At 35.3% G+C, this 21,791-nt stretch overlaps 1 protein-coding gene across 2 annotated transcripts in view; it reads left to right on the forward strand.

Moving 5' to 3' along the window:
* LOC140444936 (uncharacterized protein CG3556) overlaps nucleotides 1-21,791 on the forward strand; it is a 230,736-nt gene that overhangs the window by 196,424 nt on the left and 12,521 nt on the right. For both annotated transcript variants that reach the window (XM_072536642.1, XM_072536643.1), the window contains 5 exons: nucleotides 9,209-9,476; nucleotides 13,047-13,294; nucleotides 13,605-13,765; nucleotides 13,819-14,020; nucleotides 15,593-15,940. In XM_072536642.1, the coding sequence (XP_072392743.1) occupies nucleotides 9,209-9,476; nucleotides 13,047-13,294; nucleotides 13,605-13,765; nucleotides 13,819-14,020; nucleotides 15,593-15,940 (1,227 nt within the window). The remainder of the gene's footprint in view (nucleotides 1-9,208; nucleotides 9,477-13,046; nucleotides 13,295-13,604; nucleotides 13,766-13,818; nucleotides 14,021-15,592; nucleotides 15,941-21,791) is intronic.

Consider the following 21,791-nt stretch of genomic DNA (forward strand, 5'->3'; position numbering starts at 1 on the left):
AATAACTTCTCGCTTTTTCAATACGAGTTTTCATTTCGTAGTTGTGACACTAAATCCGGAGCATGGAGCAATGGAGCTTCGCAGGACACAGTGCCCGACTAAAGGATAAGAGATGGAACCACGAAATACAACAGTGGAGGCCATGGTTAGGAAAGAGAAGCAGAGGAAGACCACAAATGAGATGGGCTGATGATATTAAGAAGATCGGAGGTCACAACTGGAAGCAAGTGGCGCAAAATAGAAGACACTGGATTGATTTGGGGGAGGCCTATGTCCAAAGTTGGATTACTTAAGGCTGAAGAAGAAGAAGAAGAGCTGTGACCCCAAGTGTCCTTAATATTGCAGCGCAAATAGAATATTTGTTTCCACTCTTTCTATGGTGTAATGCCTATTGTAATTTGGGCGTTTATGTTGGTGTTCTTACTAATGATCATTATTTTTGTCTGCTTGCAATTTAGTTTTAGGCCGTATTTGTTACATGATTTTAAAACGTTATCCATCATCCTTTGTAGCCTCTGTGCACTATCTGGCAGCAACACTATATCGTCTGCATATCTAATATTGTTTATAAGCTGACCATTTACAGCAATACTATCTTCTGATTCATCCAAGGCCTCTCTAAAGATGTTTTCAGAGTATATATTAAATAATGCCGAACAATATGCAACCCTGTTCCCTCTCCTTTTTCGACTGCGAAGATTTAGGACAGTTCATTTTCTAATCGCACTGTTGCTTTTTGTTGAAGATATAAGTTTGAGATCAGCCATATCCTTACCATTGAGTCCTGATCTTTTTAGGATATAGATTAGTTTCCCATGTAGGACTTTATCAAATCCCTTCTCGAAATCAATGAAACATGCATACACATCGCAGTTAACATCCCTGGCTCTCTGTATTCAAACTTGCAAACTAAAAAGTGCTTCCCTCGTTCCGAGTCCTGCTCTGAATCCAAAGTGAACTTCACTCAGGTGTTCTTCTAATTTGGTGTATATGCGCGAGTGAATAATAGTAAGAAGTACTTTAAGTATATGGCTCATCAAACTAATTAATCTATGTTCTTCACATTTTCTAGCATTGGCTTTTTTAGGAAGTGGAATGAATATTGATAGTAGCCAGTCTTTTGGTAAATAACCAGTCTCGTAGATGTTATCGAATAGCTTTGTAAGATCTGTGATTTGGTGTGCCTCTAATAGCTTTAAAATTTGACCATGCACCTCATCAGGTCCTGCTGATTTCTCATCTTTCATCCACTTAATGGCCATAGTTACTACTTCATTTGTTATTTCTGGGTCGTATTGATTGCTTATTTCAGTCGGACTTCTTGCTGCATCTTCTTGCATATATTGTTTCCATCTTTGTAATTTATCTTCAATGGTAGTCCAAATCTGGCCTTTAATGTCTACAGCTATGCCTGTCTTGTGTTGCTGTCTGGTGTTCTGTACCTCTTTAATTTTTTTGTTTATATGGAAATCGTCATGTTTATATTAGTATAAGTAACAACGTAATTAAATAACTAAAAAAAACGTAAGTAATCTTTAATCTTTAATATTTTTTATAACACACTGACCCAATTAAAATATTCAAAGGCAGCAACAGATACGCCTATGCTATGCCCTTTAATGTTTTCCTTTCATCCAGTTTCTGGGCTTTCATCGTTCAAATATTTCAACGTTCTCGGACCGTTAGTTATGACATTTTAAAAGGTTGCCATATTGAAATTCTGCAACGCTAAGTTGGTTCTCTAAAAGCCAAGGACTAACTACATCAAAGTTGTTTTAGTTCCCTAAAATATCCTAAAAGTATGTCACGTAGGATTTTTTCAAATAACTTAATAAAAATTATGATGGACCTTTCGTTCTTACTCTTAGTTGGTTCTTTTGAAATATTGTTTAGCTGCAGAAATAAAAGAACAGTTGTTTTGAAGGTGTTAAGCGGAGTAACGAGGATGGATTTAATAAATTTAACTGTAATGTTTTGGAATATTATTGCAGTGAAAAATAAACAGTTTATTATTTTAATTTACGAAGATTTTAAAACTCCTAAAACTTACTGCATAAAATTTAGATACATGCAAAGATTTAAGGAAGTCAGCCTGATAATTAAATTAGATAAACTTACAAACACTACTACACGTCCACTATAAAAAACTAATATGAATGATATAAAAAATATATTAATGGAATCTACATATTATTAAAAATTTGGTTAAACACAGGATAACAAATATATTTTCACTTCATATCTAGCCACGGTCGACCAGAAAATTAAAATAAGTTAATGTGCAACAATACAATACACAATAAAATGGTTTTATGGGGTAATTCTAAACAACAGTGTGTAGATTTATTTTCTGTGTTTTTTGAAGAGAGGCCAATTCCTTGCGCACTGTCAGTTCATAATTTGTTAAAAAATTTTGAGAGTTGTTATTGCTTCAAAACTTGCAGAAAATGTCACGCTCAAGAAGTGTCACCAAAAAAAGTTGAGGAAAAAAATACCGGGATAGAAGAGTTGCTAGAGAGTTAGATGTCAGCAATGTTACTGTAAGGAGAGTATGGAAAAAGCATTGTTACAAGAATTTTAAATATTCGAAAACGCAGCAGCTTTATCCAGACTACTTTCGAAGAAAGGAGTTTTGTGAAACTCTAATAACGAAGGCTAATGATGAACCCAAGTTTATTAAAAACCTTTTATTTACTGATGAATATTCTGTTTAGTTCTATCAAGGTGGAACCCGATTCTTTCCGAATCGAGTTATCAGTGGAACAGGCGATATTAAGTGGCCTGCGCGATCTCAAGATCTTACACCCATAGACTTCTTTTTTGGGGACATTTAAAAAGCATCATCTACTATCATCCCGAGGCTAGAGCCCAAAATTTGGATGAATTAAGAAACCGAATAAGAGAAGTCTCCAATTCTGTTAAAGCAAAAACTCTTTCATCTGTCCGTAGAAGTTTTTATGACAGATTGGGATGCTGTTCAGCCGTAGAAGGTCAAACATTTGAATCATTTCTGTAGGGTATAAAGAATTATTTCTTATTTTATTAGGAATTATTTTTTATTTTTAATAAGAGTATATTTTTTGATTTATCTTTTTAAAGAAATACGCTTTTATTTTTAATTCAACCACAAAAAATTGTTCACATTATTAAAAACCGATACAAATGCACCGTCTTATAATGGTCAGTGTATTTTTATCGACTTTATGTTATAAGAAATGAATCGTGTATACGTAAGCAAAACAAAATCAACGGACGGAGTTGCATATCCCTTGCGTTGTTATGTGTTACTAAATGGTTTGCTAGTTTTCTGTCTAGGAATCTAAGATGTCAGAGGGGATCGGAGAATTACAACTACCTCGTACGATGCAATGTTGTTAATTTTAGCGGTTTATGTAGTTTGCAATATCTAATCCAAACTTAACCCGTAACCGGTGACGTGGAGTCGGAGCGACTCTTGCGATATTAAAAACCGGTTTAAATAAATATTGAAGCGGACGATTCTGGATGACCTGCAGCTAAGTACCTATCTAAAAATAGTTCATAAACCAAACGTTTTTGTTTAATTAATTTACGTTTAGCCGTTTGCAAGAAGAGACGTTATTGGTTTCAGCGAGACTCAACGTCGAGCGTTTTATATTTCTTCGTATAAACTATAATGGATCATTGACTAAGTACGTCACGATCGGTTAGTGTTACAGATCCGAAATTTGAAGAGAAAGTCTTAGATTGGTTCAATGATTTGGACTCTGAATATAGTGATATTGATGATATTGACAGTGATGCGGTAATAGAAAGCAGTCATGAGTCGGCATCTGAGCAATCTGATACTGAATCTGATCCAGAAGACAATATTCCAGAAACTTTAAACCAAGACTCGTCCAGTGACGATGAAAATAATATATTGGCGTCAAGATCTTCAAACTACTTTTATGGTAAAAACAGATTTAAGTGGCCAGCTAGTGCACCAAAAAATATTCGTACTCAAAAGCATAATATTATTGTACATTTACCGGGGCTGCAAAAAAAAAGGCTCGGTCTCTTGGTTTTTCGGCACCTCCAAAGGAAATTTGGAACTGTTTATTTACAAATTAAATATTAAATGTTGTAGTCGAATGGACAAATGTAAAATTGGCGAGTGTTAGGGTCAAATACAAAAATGAAAATAGGCCGGAATTAAAAAATGTCGACCAGGTCGAAATGGAAGCATTTATAGGCTTACTGATTTACACCTCATTATTTAAGTATAATGATGAAGACACAGAATGTCTATTTGCTACAGATGGAATGGGCAGAGAAATTTTTCTGTCCGTAATGAGTACCAACTGATTTCCAGTTTTATTGACTTGTTTACGTTTTGATGACCCTTCCACAAGAGAACAACGAAAAGCGGTAAATCCACTAGCATCAATTCAAGAACTATTTGAATATTTTATTCAAAACGGTCAAACGGAGTTTTCTGTTGGTGAATATGTATGCATTGATGAAATGTTAGTTGGTTTCTGGGGTAGATCACGCTATAGAATGTATATTCCAAACAAACCACGAAAATGTGGACTTGAAATTGTGATATTAACAGATGCAAGAAACAACTATGTGTATAATGCGTATGTATATGCAGGCCAAGATTCCAACGGAATGGGCCTTTTAGTAACTGAGAAAAAGATTGCTAAACCTACTCAATCTGTGTTACGGCTTTCTAAGCCATTATTTGGCAGTAATCATAATGTAACAGCTGACAATTAGTTCACGTCTAAAGAACTAGTTCAGTTGTTGAAATCTAATGGCCTAATAAATGTGGGAACTATGAAAAAGGTTAAAAGACATATTCCTCCTGAGTTTCTTCCTCAAATGCACAAAGAGATTGGTTCACTTAGATACGGTTTTATAAAAGACATTACTCTTCACTCGTGGAGGGATGCCGGTTTTCAACATCCCTTCACGTAGAGTCTTGTATGCTAACAGTGTCTCTTTCAGCGGTTTGTACTTGCTGTAAGTCCAATTGTTCCGCTAGCCTTCGAATGCTCAGTAATAGAAACTTAAATGGACTCTTAAATGTGATTTAGTCTGGCCTGTTGAATAGTTTGATAGAGTGAAATAAAACAATAACTTGTTTAGCTAGAACTGTAATTAAAAAAGGGCAAGAAATAGAAACTTATAAACTGTGAGTGAATAACTAATCGTAAGGAACCTAATTAGAAAATTACAGTTTACGAACGAAAACACCATAACACTTCACATTAAGGGTTCCCGATATATTGTGTAACTTGCGATTGTGAACGTGGAGAAAAACTCTCCGAAACTTGAAAAGTAGGTCTAAACCCTACAACTATTGCTAATTCACTGGCTTCCCCTAGCCACTCCGAAATAATTGTCTATGCATTTTGAAGGATCTACCGGTTTAAGGTCAATATGGGCGAAGATTAACATTCTAAGAAATAAGTCAATGCAGGCAAGGAATTTATTTAGGTAACAGATGCGGCGGAAATATTTTTATTTTGTTTTGAAATAGAATTATTTGGTTGGAGATTATTGTACTCCAACAACTCGTATGTTCTAAAAAAAACAAAGCTGTCATACTAGTATCCTTCATGCATCATAGTATAGGCGTAGATGAAAAAACATAAAAACCAGAAATAATTAGTTTGTATAATATGACGAAAGGCGGCGTTGATGCTTTGGATGATAAATGTATGGTTTACAGTTCATCCAGAAGAACGTAACGTTGGCCAATGGCTATATTTTACAAAATACTAGATATGAGTACAGTTAACGCTTTCGTTATGTATCAGTGTTATAGAGAATCTAAACCCTTAGACAGGAAAGATTTTATGAAGGTATTGGCTATAAGCTTAATTGAAGCACACATGAAACAACGAATGTATAACAGCAAAATCCCGGCAGAAATAAGAGAAAACATAAAGCGAATACTGTGCGTGGTTGAATCTCCTTCTATTCAAGAAGATCGATTAGCAGTTCGAAAATGTTGCTACATTTGCCCATCAAAACTAAATAGGAAAATATCTTATTTATGCGTCTGTTGTAAAAAACCCATTTGCTTGACTTGTTCTCATAAAATATGCAGAAACTGTAACGTTGAAAACGAATAAAAAATAATAATCCCCTTTTTTTGTCCTTATTTACCCCCTGCATGTTCCGTTACGTTTACACAACTGATGATAATTTTTATTACCATAGATTATTCAATATTTGTTATACCTAATATTAAAACTATTTGTACATACTAAATTTAGAAATATTAAAAAAAAATAAGTTTTGCGACGTAACACCGTACTTTATTTATTTGCAACTTTTGGCAAAAATGTTAATAATAAGAATAGTTAGTAACAGAAAGAACTAAAAAGGGAATAGGATATTGCAAAAACGCCTAAAGAACAGATTATTATATACAATGTGGTAAAATAATTATTTAAATTTGAATGAGACTGTAGTATCACTACAATACCTTGGTCACGTAATTGGCCACGTAATGAGAAAAATAAGATATCAACTTCTGCAGACTATCATGCAAATAAAGATTTTAGGAAATCGTAGGTGATGAATATCATCACTGCGCAATCTCAGAGAATGGTTCAAATGCTCATCTAACCAGATTTTTAGGGCAGCAGTGAACATATTTTAAGTAATCATCCTTCGAAAGAAGATGGCGTGTTAAGCAGAAGATATCTTTTTTAGCCAATCCATTAAATGTTCATATATTTATTTCTCTTATTTCGCATATTGTGTGCAAAATAAGTGTAGTCTCATTGTTAAAACGACTAAAACTAAACGTTAAAATGGATATTTGGTTGATACCTACTTAGAGTTCTTTAACGTTCACTTTTATTCTATAAATAATTTTGTCATGTCCTTGTCACATTACCGTATTGCGTTGCCATCTTCGTGTGGTTATCATGGTAATTTCAATTTAGCTTACATCTGCCCGAAGCAGGCCTGCGTTCACCCAGTTCTTAGTATCGGTTGAATATTATATAATGTACTACAATTATATTATTTGTGAGGAAACGGATCGAAATCTCATACCATAGGTTTTGAAGACTGGGCTTTATCAATAGAAATTTTATAGTGACCTATTAATGGTAAAGTGATCCATTTTAACGAACTCGATATTTTTTGGAGAACGGTTTATTTTACATAAAAAGTGATAATAAACATTTTTATTCAAAATCTCCTCAGCTACATTTTTTGTTAAAAACATTTTTTTCTACGACGCACAGCTTCTTGGTAAATCGATTTTTTGCGTTTTTTTCCCTACAAGGGAAATTTTTGCATACTTTTTGGGGTCCGAAAATTAATATTTTCATAAAAATTCAGCTTGTTTAATATTTAATATTCATATTTTATAAAAAGTTAAGCTCGCATTTTACAACTCATGCTGTCATGCTTAGTTACAGAACATTAATCAGATCAAAATTAGATTATGTATCTACTGTGTATTCTACGGCCACTAAGACACTGCTAAAAAACTTGACATTCTTCACGATCTCTCTTTACGTCTAATATATGGAGATTTTCGCACAACACCAATCGAATGTATTTATTGTGAAGTTGGTGAGCCGTCCCTAGAAGACAGAATACTTTATTTTAGTGTAGCATACGCCGCAAAAATCAGGTCTAACTCAAAAAACCCTACTATTCAAAACTGTTCTATTGAAGCGTTCCCAAATCTGTTTATAAATAGCATTTAAAGGATTAGAAGCTACTTAAATTGATTAAACTACACGTTCTCAAAAGGCTTTCCCTCCTAATCGTCCTAAATTCCTCCATGGCAAATAAAGAAGCCTCCGTACCAAACCCGCCTCATTTCTTTCAACAAATCCACAGTAAATCAGATTTTCCTTGAATGATATGCTTCACAACTACAAGAATTATACACATATATACACAGATGCATCTAAATCAATTGAAGGTACTGGTACTGCAATCATAACCCCAATATCGACAAATAAATAGAAACTCCCTTCAGAGTACTCCATTTATTCTGCTGAAGTACACGCTCTATACCAGGTCAACCTTGTTGTCAACGCATCCAATATTACCGATTATATTGTACTCACAGACTCTCTACGGGTACTCTAGAAGTACGGGACTCTCAAAGTCCCGTACTTTCAATCCAATGTTCATACCGCTCAACAGAATGGAAAAAGTACTTTATTTTTCTGGATACGATCCCATATTTGAATTCAAGGAAATGAAGAGGCAGACAACGCTGCAAAAGAAGCTGTACTAAATCATTTACCAGTGCGGACGTGAAAGCATCGGTCAAATGTAAAGTGCGATATATGTATGAAGAAAAGTGGAAATTGTCATCGGCCAAGCTACGTAATAAAAAAAATCGATAAAACACTGGCCCATATTACCAATAAGTCGGAGAGACCAGGTAATATTAACGCGACTCCGACTGGGTGATATGCGGTTAACTAATAGATATGTGTATTCCAACAAACAATAACCAACATGTGACAACTGTGAAGAAAAGTTAACAATCAAACATATATTAGAGAAATGTCCAGCATTAACGTCAAAGCGCATCTTGTACAATATACCTAACAAACTAAGTGATATTTTAGGTCTGCAGTGCAATATATCAAACCTAAAAAGTTTCTTAACTTTAACATATATATTCATACGTAAACATATATATGTAATACAAGTTATTGTTTGCTACTATTATTTCGCTAATAACCAATTTGGCTGATGTGATTTTGCTATTAAAAAAAAAGAACCTCACGCGTAGTGAAATTATTAGTAGTGATATTTTAGAGCAGTTTATGCAAAAAACTACGATTATATTCTTTACACCCAACTGAAAATAGATACCGCCTGAACCAATAGCCTATTATAATTACTTTCGTTAATGGTCAGATGCTGTTCATTGGATAAATTTTATTTTGCATCATAAATTCAGTTTTATTTTTGGAAACCGTGGTACACTGATATTCCATTTGCAAAACTAATTTACTATTCTAAAGACGTTCCAAGTGTTCGTGATGAACTTATAATAATATATAAAAGAGTACTTCCAACAACGTTGATGATTTTATTATTTATATATAAATACCAGCTTTCTATATAAAATTGTACTTTTCCCTCCTTTCAAATTTCAACGCAGCTATTACAAAAATTTGAAATGTTATACATTTAGATGAAGCCCCTCGGCAACTCCAAATAATTTTTCTCTCTGTTGCAGAAACCACAGAATCTCTGCGTTCGACCACCACAACGTCCGATCCCCAGGAGAAGGACAAAGGGCCCGAAACGTCTCGAGTCCTGAAGGCGCTGTCGTGGCTGGTAACACAGCGGGAAAGTGACTGGGGATGGCGAAACGACACCCCCAAAGTATTGACGGCCCTCCAACTCGCCCCCAGAGAGGAGTCTCCGAGGCAGACCGCCGATCCTCTGGAGATGCAATTGTCCCTCAAGCAGATGGAGGTGGAGATTGTCGTGTTGTTGTGGAGGTAATGTTGTTATTGATTTAGTGTTGAAACTATCGACAACTTAAATTACGACAAAGTTTACTTTAAACCTTGGAAAAAGGAATGGTCAACGATTAGTCAAGAAGTATGAAATATAATTATGGGTTCGTATTGGTATTATCATCGTCTATATTAAGTATTTGTGACAGATTCTCAAAATAAAAGATATAATATATAATTACATGCAGGTTAGAATGCAAAAATTGTGATAACTAGCATTTTCACAAGCTATTACTAAATTAGGTGGTATGTTGGGTATTAATTTCTCTCTTAGCCATTTCTCGTAATTTACCGAATTTCTTTCGGAATGATAATCTCAAGATGTGATCCCTGATTTGAATATCAACAAACTATTCTTAATAAAACCCATTTCTACTCCAGCTTGAACTATTATAAGCCTTTGGCCTTTAGAAATAACAGAACAAAAACTTTTGTGGAATCGTCTGTCCAATTTTTCTAAAAAATATATCCACTGTGTGTAGATGATTCATCAAAATAAACGATTGGTCTATCTTTCCTTCTGAAATATTTTATCTGTCTCAAATAGTTTACTCTTAAAGTTCTTATTTCCATTTTTTCCACCAAATTTTTACGATTATTTTGTGTTTTTCTCCATCTAAATTGCATTTTTTTAAGGACTTTTCTTAATGAAATTTCTCACATATGGATTTCTAACTCTACTATAGTTTTCATTTTTAACCATTTAGCAGTAAAACGCTACCTTGCTGTTTTATGAAGATCATATATTATTCAACGAATGTCCCTAATTTGATATTCAGAAAGATTCGTAATTGTCGATTGCTTAACGAAGTTTTTTCTTCGTTAAGAAATCTGGACTGAACTGAAAAATGTAACTTTTCCAGTTGTTTCCAATGACTCTTTACTCTGGTTGAAAATTCTTTTAACGGTAGTATAAGATATACCTGTAAAAAAATACAAAATCACTTTATATTTATTTATATTTTTGCATTTATTACTACTTCTGTCTCTTTGTCATAAAAATATTCATAAAGGAACCTGGATAATACCTGGTACTAATAAATTTAATCAAATTGATCACATATTAATATCTAAGCGGTGGGCAACCTCCGTAACAGACATTAGAACTTATAGAGGCACAAATTGCGATTCGGACTATTTCTTGATTATATCTAAGATAAAAAAAAGAATATTAATGGTAAGAAAAGAGAAAGGCGCCAAACATAGAAAATATATGTTTAAGAATCCTAAAAAGAAGAATGAGTACCAGCAGAAAATAAAAGTAATATTAAATGAAAGAGGAGAACAAAACAATATTGAAGAAGAATGGAATGTCATCCAAACGACAATTACAAATATAGCAAAGGAAACATTGGGTGAAACCTCAAGCAAAAGAAACAAGGAATGGTTTGACCAAGATTGCAAACAAGTAATAAATAGCAAAAATATAGCTACACAGAAATGTTTACAAAGGGATTCCCGATTGCATAGAAGTGCATATGAAAAACTCAGAAAAGATACAAAGAGAAGATGTAGAAGGAAGGAAAAAGAGAAAAATGTTGAATAGAAAATACAACAAATTTCAGATTATAACAACAGAAGAGAGACTAGAAAATTTTACAAGGAAACCAAGCAATACACCCAAGGATACATGACAAGATCAACAGTTTGCAAGGACAAAAATGTGGCAGTTATCAGCGAGAAAGAAGAAACAATGAAAAGGTGGAAGGAGTATTTTCAAGAGCTGTTAACCCCAGAAAAAGAACAAAACAAAGATGAAGAAATAATTCACCACACAGCAGAACATCTAGTTGAGCAATCGACATTGGAAGAAACGATAAACTCCAAAAACATCTAAAAAATAACAAAGCACCTGGCACAGATGGAATAACTGCGGAACTGATAAAGAATGGTGGACATGCGCTATGGAGGCGTATCCATAAACTAATCGACCGCATATGGCCACTAGAAGCCATCCCAGAAGATTGAAAAGTATGAATCATACTTGATATGTACAAAGGGGGAGACAAATGACTCTGCAAAAGTTATAGGGGCATAACAGTTTTAAATGACGTCTACAAGATATTATCAGGAATTATATACAGCCACCTGGAATCGTTTTCGGAGAAGATGATTAGTGAATAGCAATGTGGCTTCAGACCAAAGAGGTCAACTATAAACCAAATACATATGTTAAGAGATATACATGAAAAATCTGTGGAATATAACATACATATTTACAACTTGTATATCGATTTCAAACAGGCGTTTGATGGAGTAGATCGACAAAAGATGTTAAAGCAACTATCTATGTTAGGGATACGCAATAAGTTGGTTTAACTTATACGAATGACACTGGAGGGTTCCAAAGCTATGGTGAGGATAGATGGAGATATGTCGCAGGCCTTTGATATTGAAAATGGAGTTAGACAAGGTGATCCCTTATCAACAACACTTTTTAATCCAACTTTAGAAGCTGTTATTAGAAAAATGGATATAAACGGCTGTATTAATACAAGATCAATGCAAATATGCGCATATGCGGATGATGTTGCCATAATAAGCCGCAACAAAAGGGTATTAAGCGAAAAAGTTATAGAACTGAAACGAGAAGCTGTTACGTTTGGTCTATATATAAATGAAAGCTCATGTTGATTCATGAAAATGAATCAACATTAGAATCTGAAGGTAGACAACCATACCTACAAATATGCCTTCACTTTTCCCTACCTAGGCTCACTAATAAATGACAACAACAACATCAGTCAAGAAATACAAGCACAGATTCTTAGCGGTAATAAGTGCTTTTAAGCATATAAAGACTTAATGAAACGTAATTTACTGAATCGTGAGTCTAAGTTTAGAATCTACAAAATAGTAATTTGACCAGTGGTCACATATGGATGTAAAACGTGGACCCTCTCAACCACTGATGAAAATCAACTGAGAATATTTGAGCGCAAAATACTAAGGAAGATATTTGGACCAACCCAATGCAGCGATGGTTCGTGGAGAATTAAAATGAACCACGAGCTGGATGAACTAATGCAAAGCGCAGATATTGTTAATCACAAAGACTAAACTGGCTTAGTCACCTAGAAATAATGCCAGATAATCGAGCTGTAAAAGTAGTCCAGAGATGGAAGCCCCAAGGAAACAGAACAAGAGGAAGACCCCGTTAAAGATAGATAGACGACGTAGAGAGGGATCTTAAAATCATGAACATGAGGCAGTGGCGAAGGAAAGTATCCGACAGGACAGAATGGAAGAACATTCTTAAGCAGGCCAAGACTCACAACAGATTGTAGCGCCATTAGAAGAAGAGGAAGTCTCTTTGACATCAAGTCAAGCTTTTCATTCAACTTCCACATACGTTAAACACCGAAAAAACTATTTACATTTGTTTAAAAAGAATATCATTTCAAAAACTAAGTTAGGAATTACATGTAATTAGCATTTCTAATGAGATTTTTACGCATGATTAGTGAAAACGAAATTATCTTAATATTTCATGAATTTGATTATTATGCTAAAGGTCAGTAGATTTATTGTATACATATATATTTGTTTTAGACATCATGAGGTTCCAATAACTCCTCCAAAATTAGCTCAATACTGCCTAGCTCTGTGTGCAATGTGCTACGATCCCAGGCAATTCCATGGCCATGATCTTATTGGCAGCCTCCAGCATCATGAGCCTATCCATGACATAGAGTTTGCTTATGCAACTTTAGCCGCCTGTACAGCTAGAGCTCATGTTAGGAAGAAGCAAATTCGAAGATTATTGGATATAGCGAATACTGCCAAGGACCATAACATAGGTAAGTTAAAGAATGTTATTACAGATACAGTTTACCTCAAAATAGTAAATACGGTACTTCAAAAGACGGTTACATCAGCAAGACCGTACTTCGGCATAGAAATCAAATAACTTAGTTAATATGGAAATCCAGATTGGTCAATTTAACCACTGTAACCTTCCCAAAGCACGAAAATGCATACACATCATAAAATTTAAGAACCCGTTGATCAATTTTGATCTTTTTGTTTAAATCGATGTCTCAGACGACAATATATATGTATATTTTAATTGGAATATTTATTTAGTAACATTACTTTCTTGATTTTTAGATACAGTCGCAATGACAATTTTAGCTTTAAGGTGCATAGTAAAAGATCACAGACATAGGAATTTACAGCACTCCCTTAGAAGGCCTAGTATAAGCTTAGCCCGACAGCAGCAGCAAGACGGAGGTTTCGGAAATTTGTATAATACTGCTCTTACCCTCCAAGTAAGTCCACATGATTTATGATTGGAGCCCCATTAACTACTATTAATTTTTAGGCTCTACAAGATATGAACGAAATAAACAACCACTGGAACCGTACTGCTGCCAAAACTTACGTAGAATCTAAACAGGATCCAGATGGAGCATTTACTGATCCAAACTTAACTGCCGAAGTTGTCTTTGCTTTGTCTGAAAGAGGACTGGGACATATCAGAAATATAGATTGTGGAAAGTTTGATAGCGATTTTGACAATCATGGTATGTGTAATATTTTGCTATAGATGTCATCAGATGCCACCAATCACGCATCTCGATGTGCATCGCCCTTCCTTCTGGAACAAATAATTAAATTTAATTGGTCGAGAAATGAAAAGGTTTCATATAAAAGTTAATTTATCTTTAAATATGGGACATTTTTCGGATCTCAGTCAGTGTGTGTTTTACCCGTGTAGGGTAGCTCCCTAGAGCACTTTGCTCGAAGGGCTCTGTTTCTTTCTAAGACTCTGAAGCTGAGTTTTTTTTCTTCTTAGAAAGAATGTGTTTTACTTCCACCACCTAATAAAACCATAATGGCATTGTCTCTTCAAGAGAATGCCACAACAAGAGCGTACCGGCCAACTACGCAATATAACACCATATTGCGCAATAGTTGGACAAATTAATAAACATGGAAACTTGCACCAAGTTGCAATCAGTTTTTCATACGTTTATTAATTACACCGGAGACGACATGGCGCCCAACCTTCAACGAACTCTACCACGACTTCGAGATGTCAGAGTTCTCATGCTCCGCGATCGAAAATCTCAAAAAGTTCCAACACGATGCCTGCATCAAAACCACTCAAGAAAACAGCGGGGAGAAGCATCGGATGTTAGTATACCAAACTAACATGCCGATATCCACCTTCTGCAGCCCTGAAACCGTCGATGTGCCATATCTCCGACGAGCCAGCCTACTTGATGCTAAGTACCTGATGCAATGGATGTCTCCGCAGTAGCCAGTCACTGCCTGCCCTACCATTATGTGGTCCAGAGCACCACGGAGGCCCAGCCAAACTCGCCTACGACACACCGGCGACATGCAGATGGGAAATGTACAGCTAGAGAGGACGAAGCCGCCGTAGAACGAGAGCACGTCGTCGAGGATGGACCTGCAGATGCTGTCAACAACACCGACCACCGCCTGTGAGTGTTTTTGTGCAGTGTAAGTGCGCGCTACGCGAGTGTACGCGAGTGTAGTGTGTGTTAGTTTTTCATACGTTTATTAATTACACCGGAGACGACGGAGACGTATGTAATCTTATATTAGCTAGAGTGTAGTCAGTGAATAGTTTCTTAAATTCTCTTATTATATCTCACATGACTGCTTCGGTTAATGCATTAAACATAAAATTATTATTAATGAAAAAATAATACAGATATAGATACTATGGGTACATTTCCAAAACTCAAGCAATCGTATTATTGCCGCGGTTGTGAAACTTTTGATCTGTCAGTAGCATATGGATCAAATGATACATCACGTAGTAATTTAGATCTGATATCGCCATTATTTCTTTCGTTAAGCTTTGTATCTAAATCCAAATCTAAAAGCAGTTTCGTTTCGTTTCGTTTTGGTCAGTCAGACTAGTTTCACTTCTTCTTGTTCCAAGTTTGTCATAGCTTGTTATCACCACAAACCAATTTTTATAAATCATGATAAAAAGTAGTTTCCGATATTTAGATAGTGTAAGCTCGTCGTGAAACAGCCTGTATAGAATAGAACATATTTAAATACAATATACTGATACATCTTAAAACATATTAAACCTTGTTATATTTTGTGTTTAGTTGAAATAGACGGCCTAACCAAATCGCTTTCCAGCCACGGAAACGATTCTGAAATCCGGAATGTCACCGTCACCTACACACTTTGGGTTGGTTCAAACATTACAGAAAACGCAACAATAAGCGTAACTGCGCCTAGAAATACTTCGTTCTACAATATAATGCAACTTGCCATGGAGATGGACCCTCATTTTGCATTCGAAGCATCGGAATGGCCTAACGGACATTACGTCCACACTCTTGCCGGTTATAAAGAAGAGCCCATGGGCTACCACTATTGGCTGTTATACAGACTACCAGAGCTTCCTGACCCCTTAACACCCCCAGCTAATCAACTTGTTGCACCTGTCGGTAAGTAATAAAAATATATCTAAGTATTCTTCGTATAGTTCCCAAATATATCTAAGTACAGATAAACTATCTCATATCAGTAAATCATTTTAAGTAGATTTTTTTTACTGTGATACTCTCCAAAAACAAGATATAAAGTGAAATATTACATTTATCAAATCCGTATTAGTCTAGAGGCCAAACTAGCTCACCGTGGCCTTATCAATTCTGATAGGTCCATCCAAGTTTGTTGTGTATTTTTGGCTGCTGATTACGAATTTCGAGGGTGGATTTCTATGCTAGTGGTCAAACAATTGTTATAAAATATTTAAATATTTACTACACCTACTAAGGATTTCCACAGTTTTCACTGTCTTCCTTCACTCAGCCGTTTTCTCCAATTTTCCCTGTCATTCCAGTCTCCATCTCGCAGGGTTCTTTTCTCCATAGCCTCGTCGATTTCATCTCTGAATGACCTTCGGGGTCTTCCTCTCTTTCTTCTTCCAATCGGGCTCCATTCTGTGATTTTGTTTATCCAGCGTCCTCTGTCAGCTCTTCTGACGTGGCCGTACCAGGATAGTCTCTTTATTTAAATATTTAATTGTTTAAAAATACGAGATATTATAAAATTAGTGCAAAATGGTTACAAAATAAGTATTTTTTGAAGCTTTTTCGATCATATTTAGCTTCTACACATGCAAACGAGCTTTATAGTTTTATAGTGAAAGTTCTTCTTCTTATTCTTCTGGTTCCTATCCGTTTCGGATGTTGGAAATCATATTGGCAATCATGACCTTGCTCGCTGCGGCTCGAAACAGCTCCGTTGAGGTTTTCTTAAACCATGTTCTTAAATTCCGCAGCCATGATATTCTCCTTCTACCGGGTCCTCGCTTACCTTTGACTTTACCTTGCAGTATAGACTGCAGCAGGGAGTAACGGTGCTGATTTCATAACGTGTCCCAGATATTGCAATTTTATGCGTTTGATCGTAAACACAATCTCTGGTTCTTTCTTCATTCTTTCTAGAACTTCCTTGTTCGTGATCCTTGCTGTGTTAGTTACACCCGTTATAAGAATTTTGCCGAAAATGTCAATTTTAGGACGCTAAAAGAGATGCAAAGAAGTTTGCCCCCTTTACCCGTGGGCTTCGTCCTAAAACCCCCTCGTAAGGGGGTTTTAATCATTTTCTGTGATTATCGTTCCCAAGTAAGTATATATTTTTACTCTCTCAATCTGCTGGCCGCCTACCATTAATATTTTGTTTGTATTGTTGTTCTTGCTAATTTTCATGAATTTGGTTTTTTTTTATGTTAAGAGAGAGTCCGTAATCTCCACTATATCTTAATATTTTGTTCATTATTCTTTCTAAATCTTCCAAATTGTCGGCTATTATGACTGTATCGTCGGCATACCTAATGTTGTTAATTAAACTTCCGTTCACTTTTATGTTGTTTACCAAAGCTTCTTGTATGATTTCTTCAGAATAAGCATTAAACAATAACGGCGATAGTATGCAACCTTGCCTGACTCCTTTCCTTATCTTCACTTCTTCTGACACTTCTCTTTCAATTTTCACATTTGATCGTTGGCTGTAGTATAAATTTGATATCAATGTTACATCCCTCACATCCAGATTCTTGTTTTTGAGTACTTTTATAAGTCGGTCATGTTTTACCTTATCGAATGCCTTGTTGTAGTATATAAAGCATACATAAAGATCTCGATTAACATCCAAACATATTTGGGTCAGCACGTTAAAAGAAAATAGTTTCTCTCTTGTGCCCACTCCATTCCTTAGCGTGTATTCTATTATGGATAATTTTTAGAAAGGTTTTTAAAGTTTGTGGCATTAGACTGATAGTTCGATAATCACTTCATTCTTTGGCATTTACTTTCTTTTGTAGGCAAATAAATGTTAATGTCAGCATTTCACGTGGAATGATTCCTGTGGAATGGATTGTGTTCAGCAGTTGGACTAAAAGATCTATGTTTTTTTCATTGACCAGTTTTAGCAATTAACTTGATATTTCATCTGGACCAGCAGCTTTATTATTTTTCATGGATTTTACTGCATGCATAACTTCTGTCTTTGTTATTTTGGGCCCCTTGTCTTTACTCTGATTATCTTCATATATATTTTCCTGTCTCTGGTTGTGGAATAATTCTTCTATATATTTTTCCAGCTTCCTAATTTTTGTTCTGTCTTCACTAAAATGTTTCCTTGTTTGTCCATTAGTATGCTTGAGGTTTTTTGTTTTGCTACCCCAGCTAATTCTTTAACTTTCTTATGGAGATTGAAGGTATCATATTTATTTTGTAAATCTTTTATTTCTTGGCATTTTCCAGCGAAATGAGCCTCTTTAGCTTCTCTTATTTTCCTTCTTATTTGATTAGGCAGCTGTTGATACTGAGTTATGTTGATATTCTTTTGCCTTCTTCTGTCCTCCATTATTTTTAAGATTTCTTCTGTCATCCAAGCTCCTTACTTGTATCTGGTTGTTGTGAGTTCTCTGCGATTTGATTCGATAATTGCATTTTTAAAGAATTTCCACTGTTGTTCTACATCATCATCAATTGATTCCGGTGTGCATTCTAGGTTTGCATTAAATGACTACTGTTATATCTCTAGATGTTGTATTTTGTAAGGTTTTTTGAAGGTGATCGTAAAATTTTTCAATTTCTTCCTCTATTTTATTGGCGGTTGGCGCATAAATCTGAATAAAGTTTAATTTTCCATGTGTTGTCATCAATTGTATTAGCATAATGCTTTCCGATATTGGTATAAAGCCTACAACTGATTTTGTAACGTTTTTACTGACGTTATTTACTACTCTATATCAATGTTGGCTGTCGGTACTACTAGAGTAGAAAAGTCGACCATTGGTTGTATTTAGTTCGCCGGAGTCGAGCCATCTTGTGTCACTTATTCCCAATATGTCGATCTTAAGTCGCATCATTTCTTGTTCTATGTTCCTTAGTTTACCAGGCTCATACATGATTTTAAGATTCCATGTCGCTATTTTAAAAGTTGAATTTTGTATTTTTAGTACGCAGGGATTTCGTTGGTTAACGACCTGAGGAGCCCTGTCATCATTGTTATTTCTTCCCCTGCCGAATCTTGGCATCCTAGAACCATGATTAGTACTGTGATCGCTACTGATGTTGTGTAATAATGTAATTCATACACTATTATTCCAAACATATAACTTTTACGCAATATTTTCGTAAGGGATGGGATTTTTTATGAAGATATGTAGATTTTCTATAAGGATTTTTCGGAAGATTAAAAAGTTACGATTCATCATATGTAATCCCGTAAAATATCTTAAGCATTCAATAATAGTTTTTCTCGTTATTTTTTGGGGGTGGTTTTTAAGAGTTGCAACTCTTTAATGAGTGATAAGTTATCTAATGAATAATAAAAGAGGTTTAGTACATTGTGAATATACCAAAAGTCAATTTTAACCCGGCGTCACATACGTAGATTTTTCTGTCATTACTACATATGTGGGGTGTGACAAACCCCAATTTCTAAGAAAATCAGAATTTTTTTTTGGCAGTTTTTTTATATGTTTTCTAATTTCATGGTCTGAAGTGATCATCTAAGGACTATTTAAGCAAAAAAGAAATAATCAGAACACCTTTATTCAAAAGAAATTAAAAATAAACTAATAATAGGCAATTCTCCATAAGCAAAAACCACAACTTAACTGAACAATCTTACCAAAAAATATAAACACCATATGATCAAAAATACAATAGTAAATGAAAATCTAATAGTAAGATAATACAAGGAAAAACTCTGCCCGGTTGTACAGTAAAAGAAAAAAAATTAATCGCTATTTGAATTCATGCAATTTTGAGAACTTATGACAGCATGCTCCAGGCACAGTAATGATTCACAGTTTGAACAGAAATATTTAGTTTTCCGATCTCGGCTTCTTGGACATACTGAACATCTTCCCATTAGTTTTGGAATCGTGGCAGATGGCACTGCAGGGGCATCTTGGCCAAAATGTGCAATGTTTTGACGAATACTCCTTGGTATTCTTGGATTATTTTTTCTTTCAGATATGTGGTCCTGGATCAATTTAAAGCCCAACATTTTGATAAACAATCTTCTGGCAAGTTTGAAATCTTGATTGTTTTCTCTGTATATCACCAAAGCATTTATGGCGGCTGTATTCAAGAGAGAAAACACGATAGTAAGAGGTCATCTCCGTGAGTTTCTAGATACGTTATATGATGCAGACAGTTCATCCACTACATCTACTCCACTTTTAGTAAAGTTGTAGAAGCTTATTATTTCTGGAAAATTTTTATCGCTAGTTGCTTCATCAATAGCTCCATTATGGTGCATGGTGGACAACAGTAGGACGTTTTTATTTTTTTTCGGCACATACGATAAAAGTGTAATATCTTTCTGAAAGCCAAATAAAGATGTCATTTGTTCTCTGTTCTGAACTGTCAAAAATTTTGCTGGGATGCATCGTTTGTTCTTTCTCAGCGTGCCTACTGACGTAAGTTTATGCTCGTTCAGCAATTTTATCATTAATTCATAACTATTGTACCAGTTGTCAAAGGTCACATTTCGGTTGGAACCAGAAATAGGTTGTATTAGCCTCTCTACTATATCTATTGGGGAATTACTAACACTGTAGGGACCTTCTGGCTGTTTTCCTGCATACACTTCCAAATTTAAAACGTAGTATGAACGGGCATCAACTAGGGCTTGCACTTTGATCCCATACTTTGCAGGCTTGTTGGGCATGTACTGTTTGAAAGCACATCTTCCACGAAAAGACTCCAACTTCTCATCTATCGTCACATATTGAGAAGAAGTGTAGGCCTGCTTACAATTTTCAATAAATTTGTCCAGAATTCCACGAACTGGAGCTAATTTGTCAATCGCCAATCTGTCTTTACGATTCTCGATGTTATCGAACCGAAGACAGACCATCAGGAATTGAAAACAATTTATAGACATCGTATTGCGGAATATATCGACACCAGTCCCATCTGTTTGCCATAAGTCTCTCAAATTCTGACGATCAGAATGAAACATACCTGCTAAATAAAGAAGTCCGATAAATGCTTTAATTTCACATTCATTGGTTGGTTTCACCATGCATTTATTTTGATATGCAATTGATTTTTGTTGAATTTTGAGATTGGTCTAGCGCACTATGTCTTTGATCATTTGTCGGTCAAAAAACAATTGCCAACAATCTAAAGCACGTTTAGCATTTTTTGCATAATGCTTCACACCCGGCAAATGAGTAATAATGTTCTCTGATCTTGTTCAAACCGTTAATTATTTGAAGGAAGTTTGTTCCGTTGTGTTCCGTCTTTTCCGAGATACATTTCTTCGTTTCTTGGAGGTCCGTCAGTGCTTTTATTTTTCGTCTCATTCTGAAGTTCTGTTTTTGATGTCTCCATGTCTGAATCTCCGTCAGAAACTACATCTTCTATTGCGATATTCTGCTCCGAGTCGGTGTTGTGGTCGCTTTCAGACTTTCAGAGATATGGACAATATCGTCATCGCTTCCCGATTCGATGGCATCGTCATCAATTTCAGCCCATAGAGCTTCAAGCTTTTTCTGTTTCGCTTCGTATGACATGATATTTTAGCTAAAAAAATTAAACAATTGAATATGCAGATTCAAATAAGTCAAAAATAAAAACTTACTTATAATGTCAAAATTGCAAACGCGAGTACATAGGTGGGGTTTTACATACCCCAGAGCGTTTCAGGCGCGTGTAACTTCACTCACTGCTTACAATGTACTGAGGTAACGCCTGAATTCGATGGTGGGGACATTTTTGGGAAGCTATTGGGGTGGACGTGCGCATAAGTCTGCGTTTGATTTAT

Source organism: Diabrotica undecimpunctata, chromosome 7 (assembly GCF_040954645.1).
Source record: "Diabrotica undecimpunctata isolate CICGRU chromosome 7, icDiaUnde3, whole genome shotgun sequence".
NCBI classification, from domain to species: domain Eukaryota; kingdom Metazoa; phylum Arthropoda; class Insecta; order Coleoptera; family Chrysomelidae; genus Diabrotica; species Diabrotica undecimpunctata.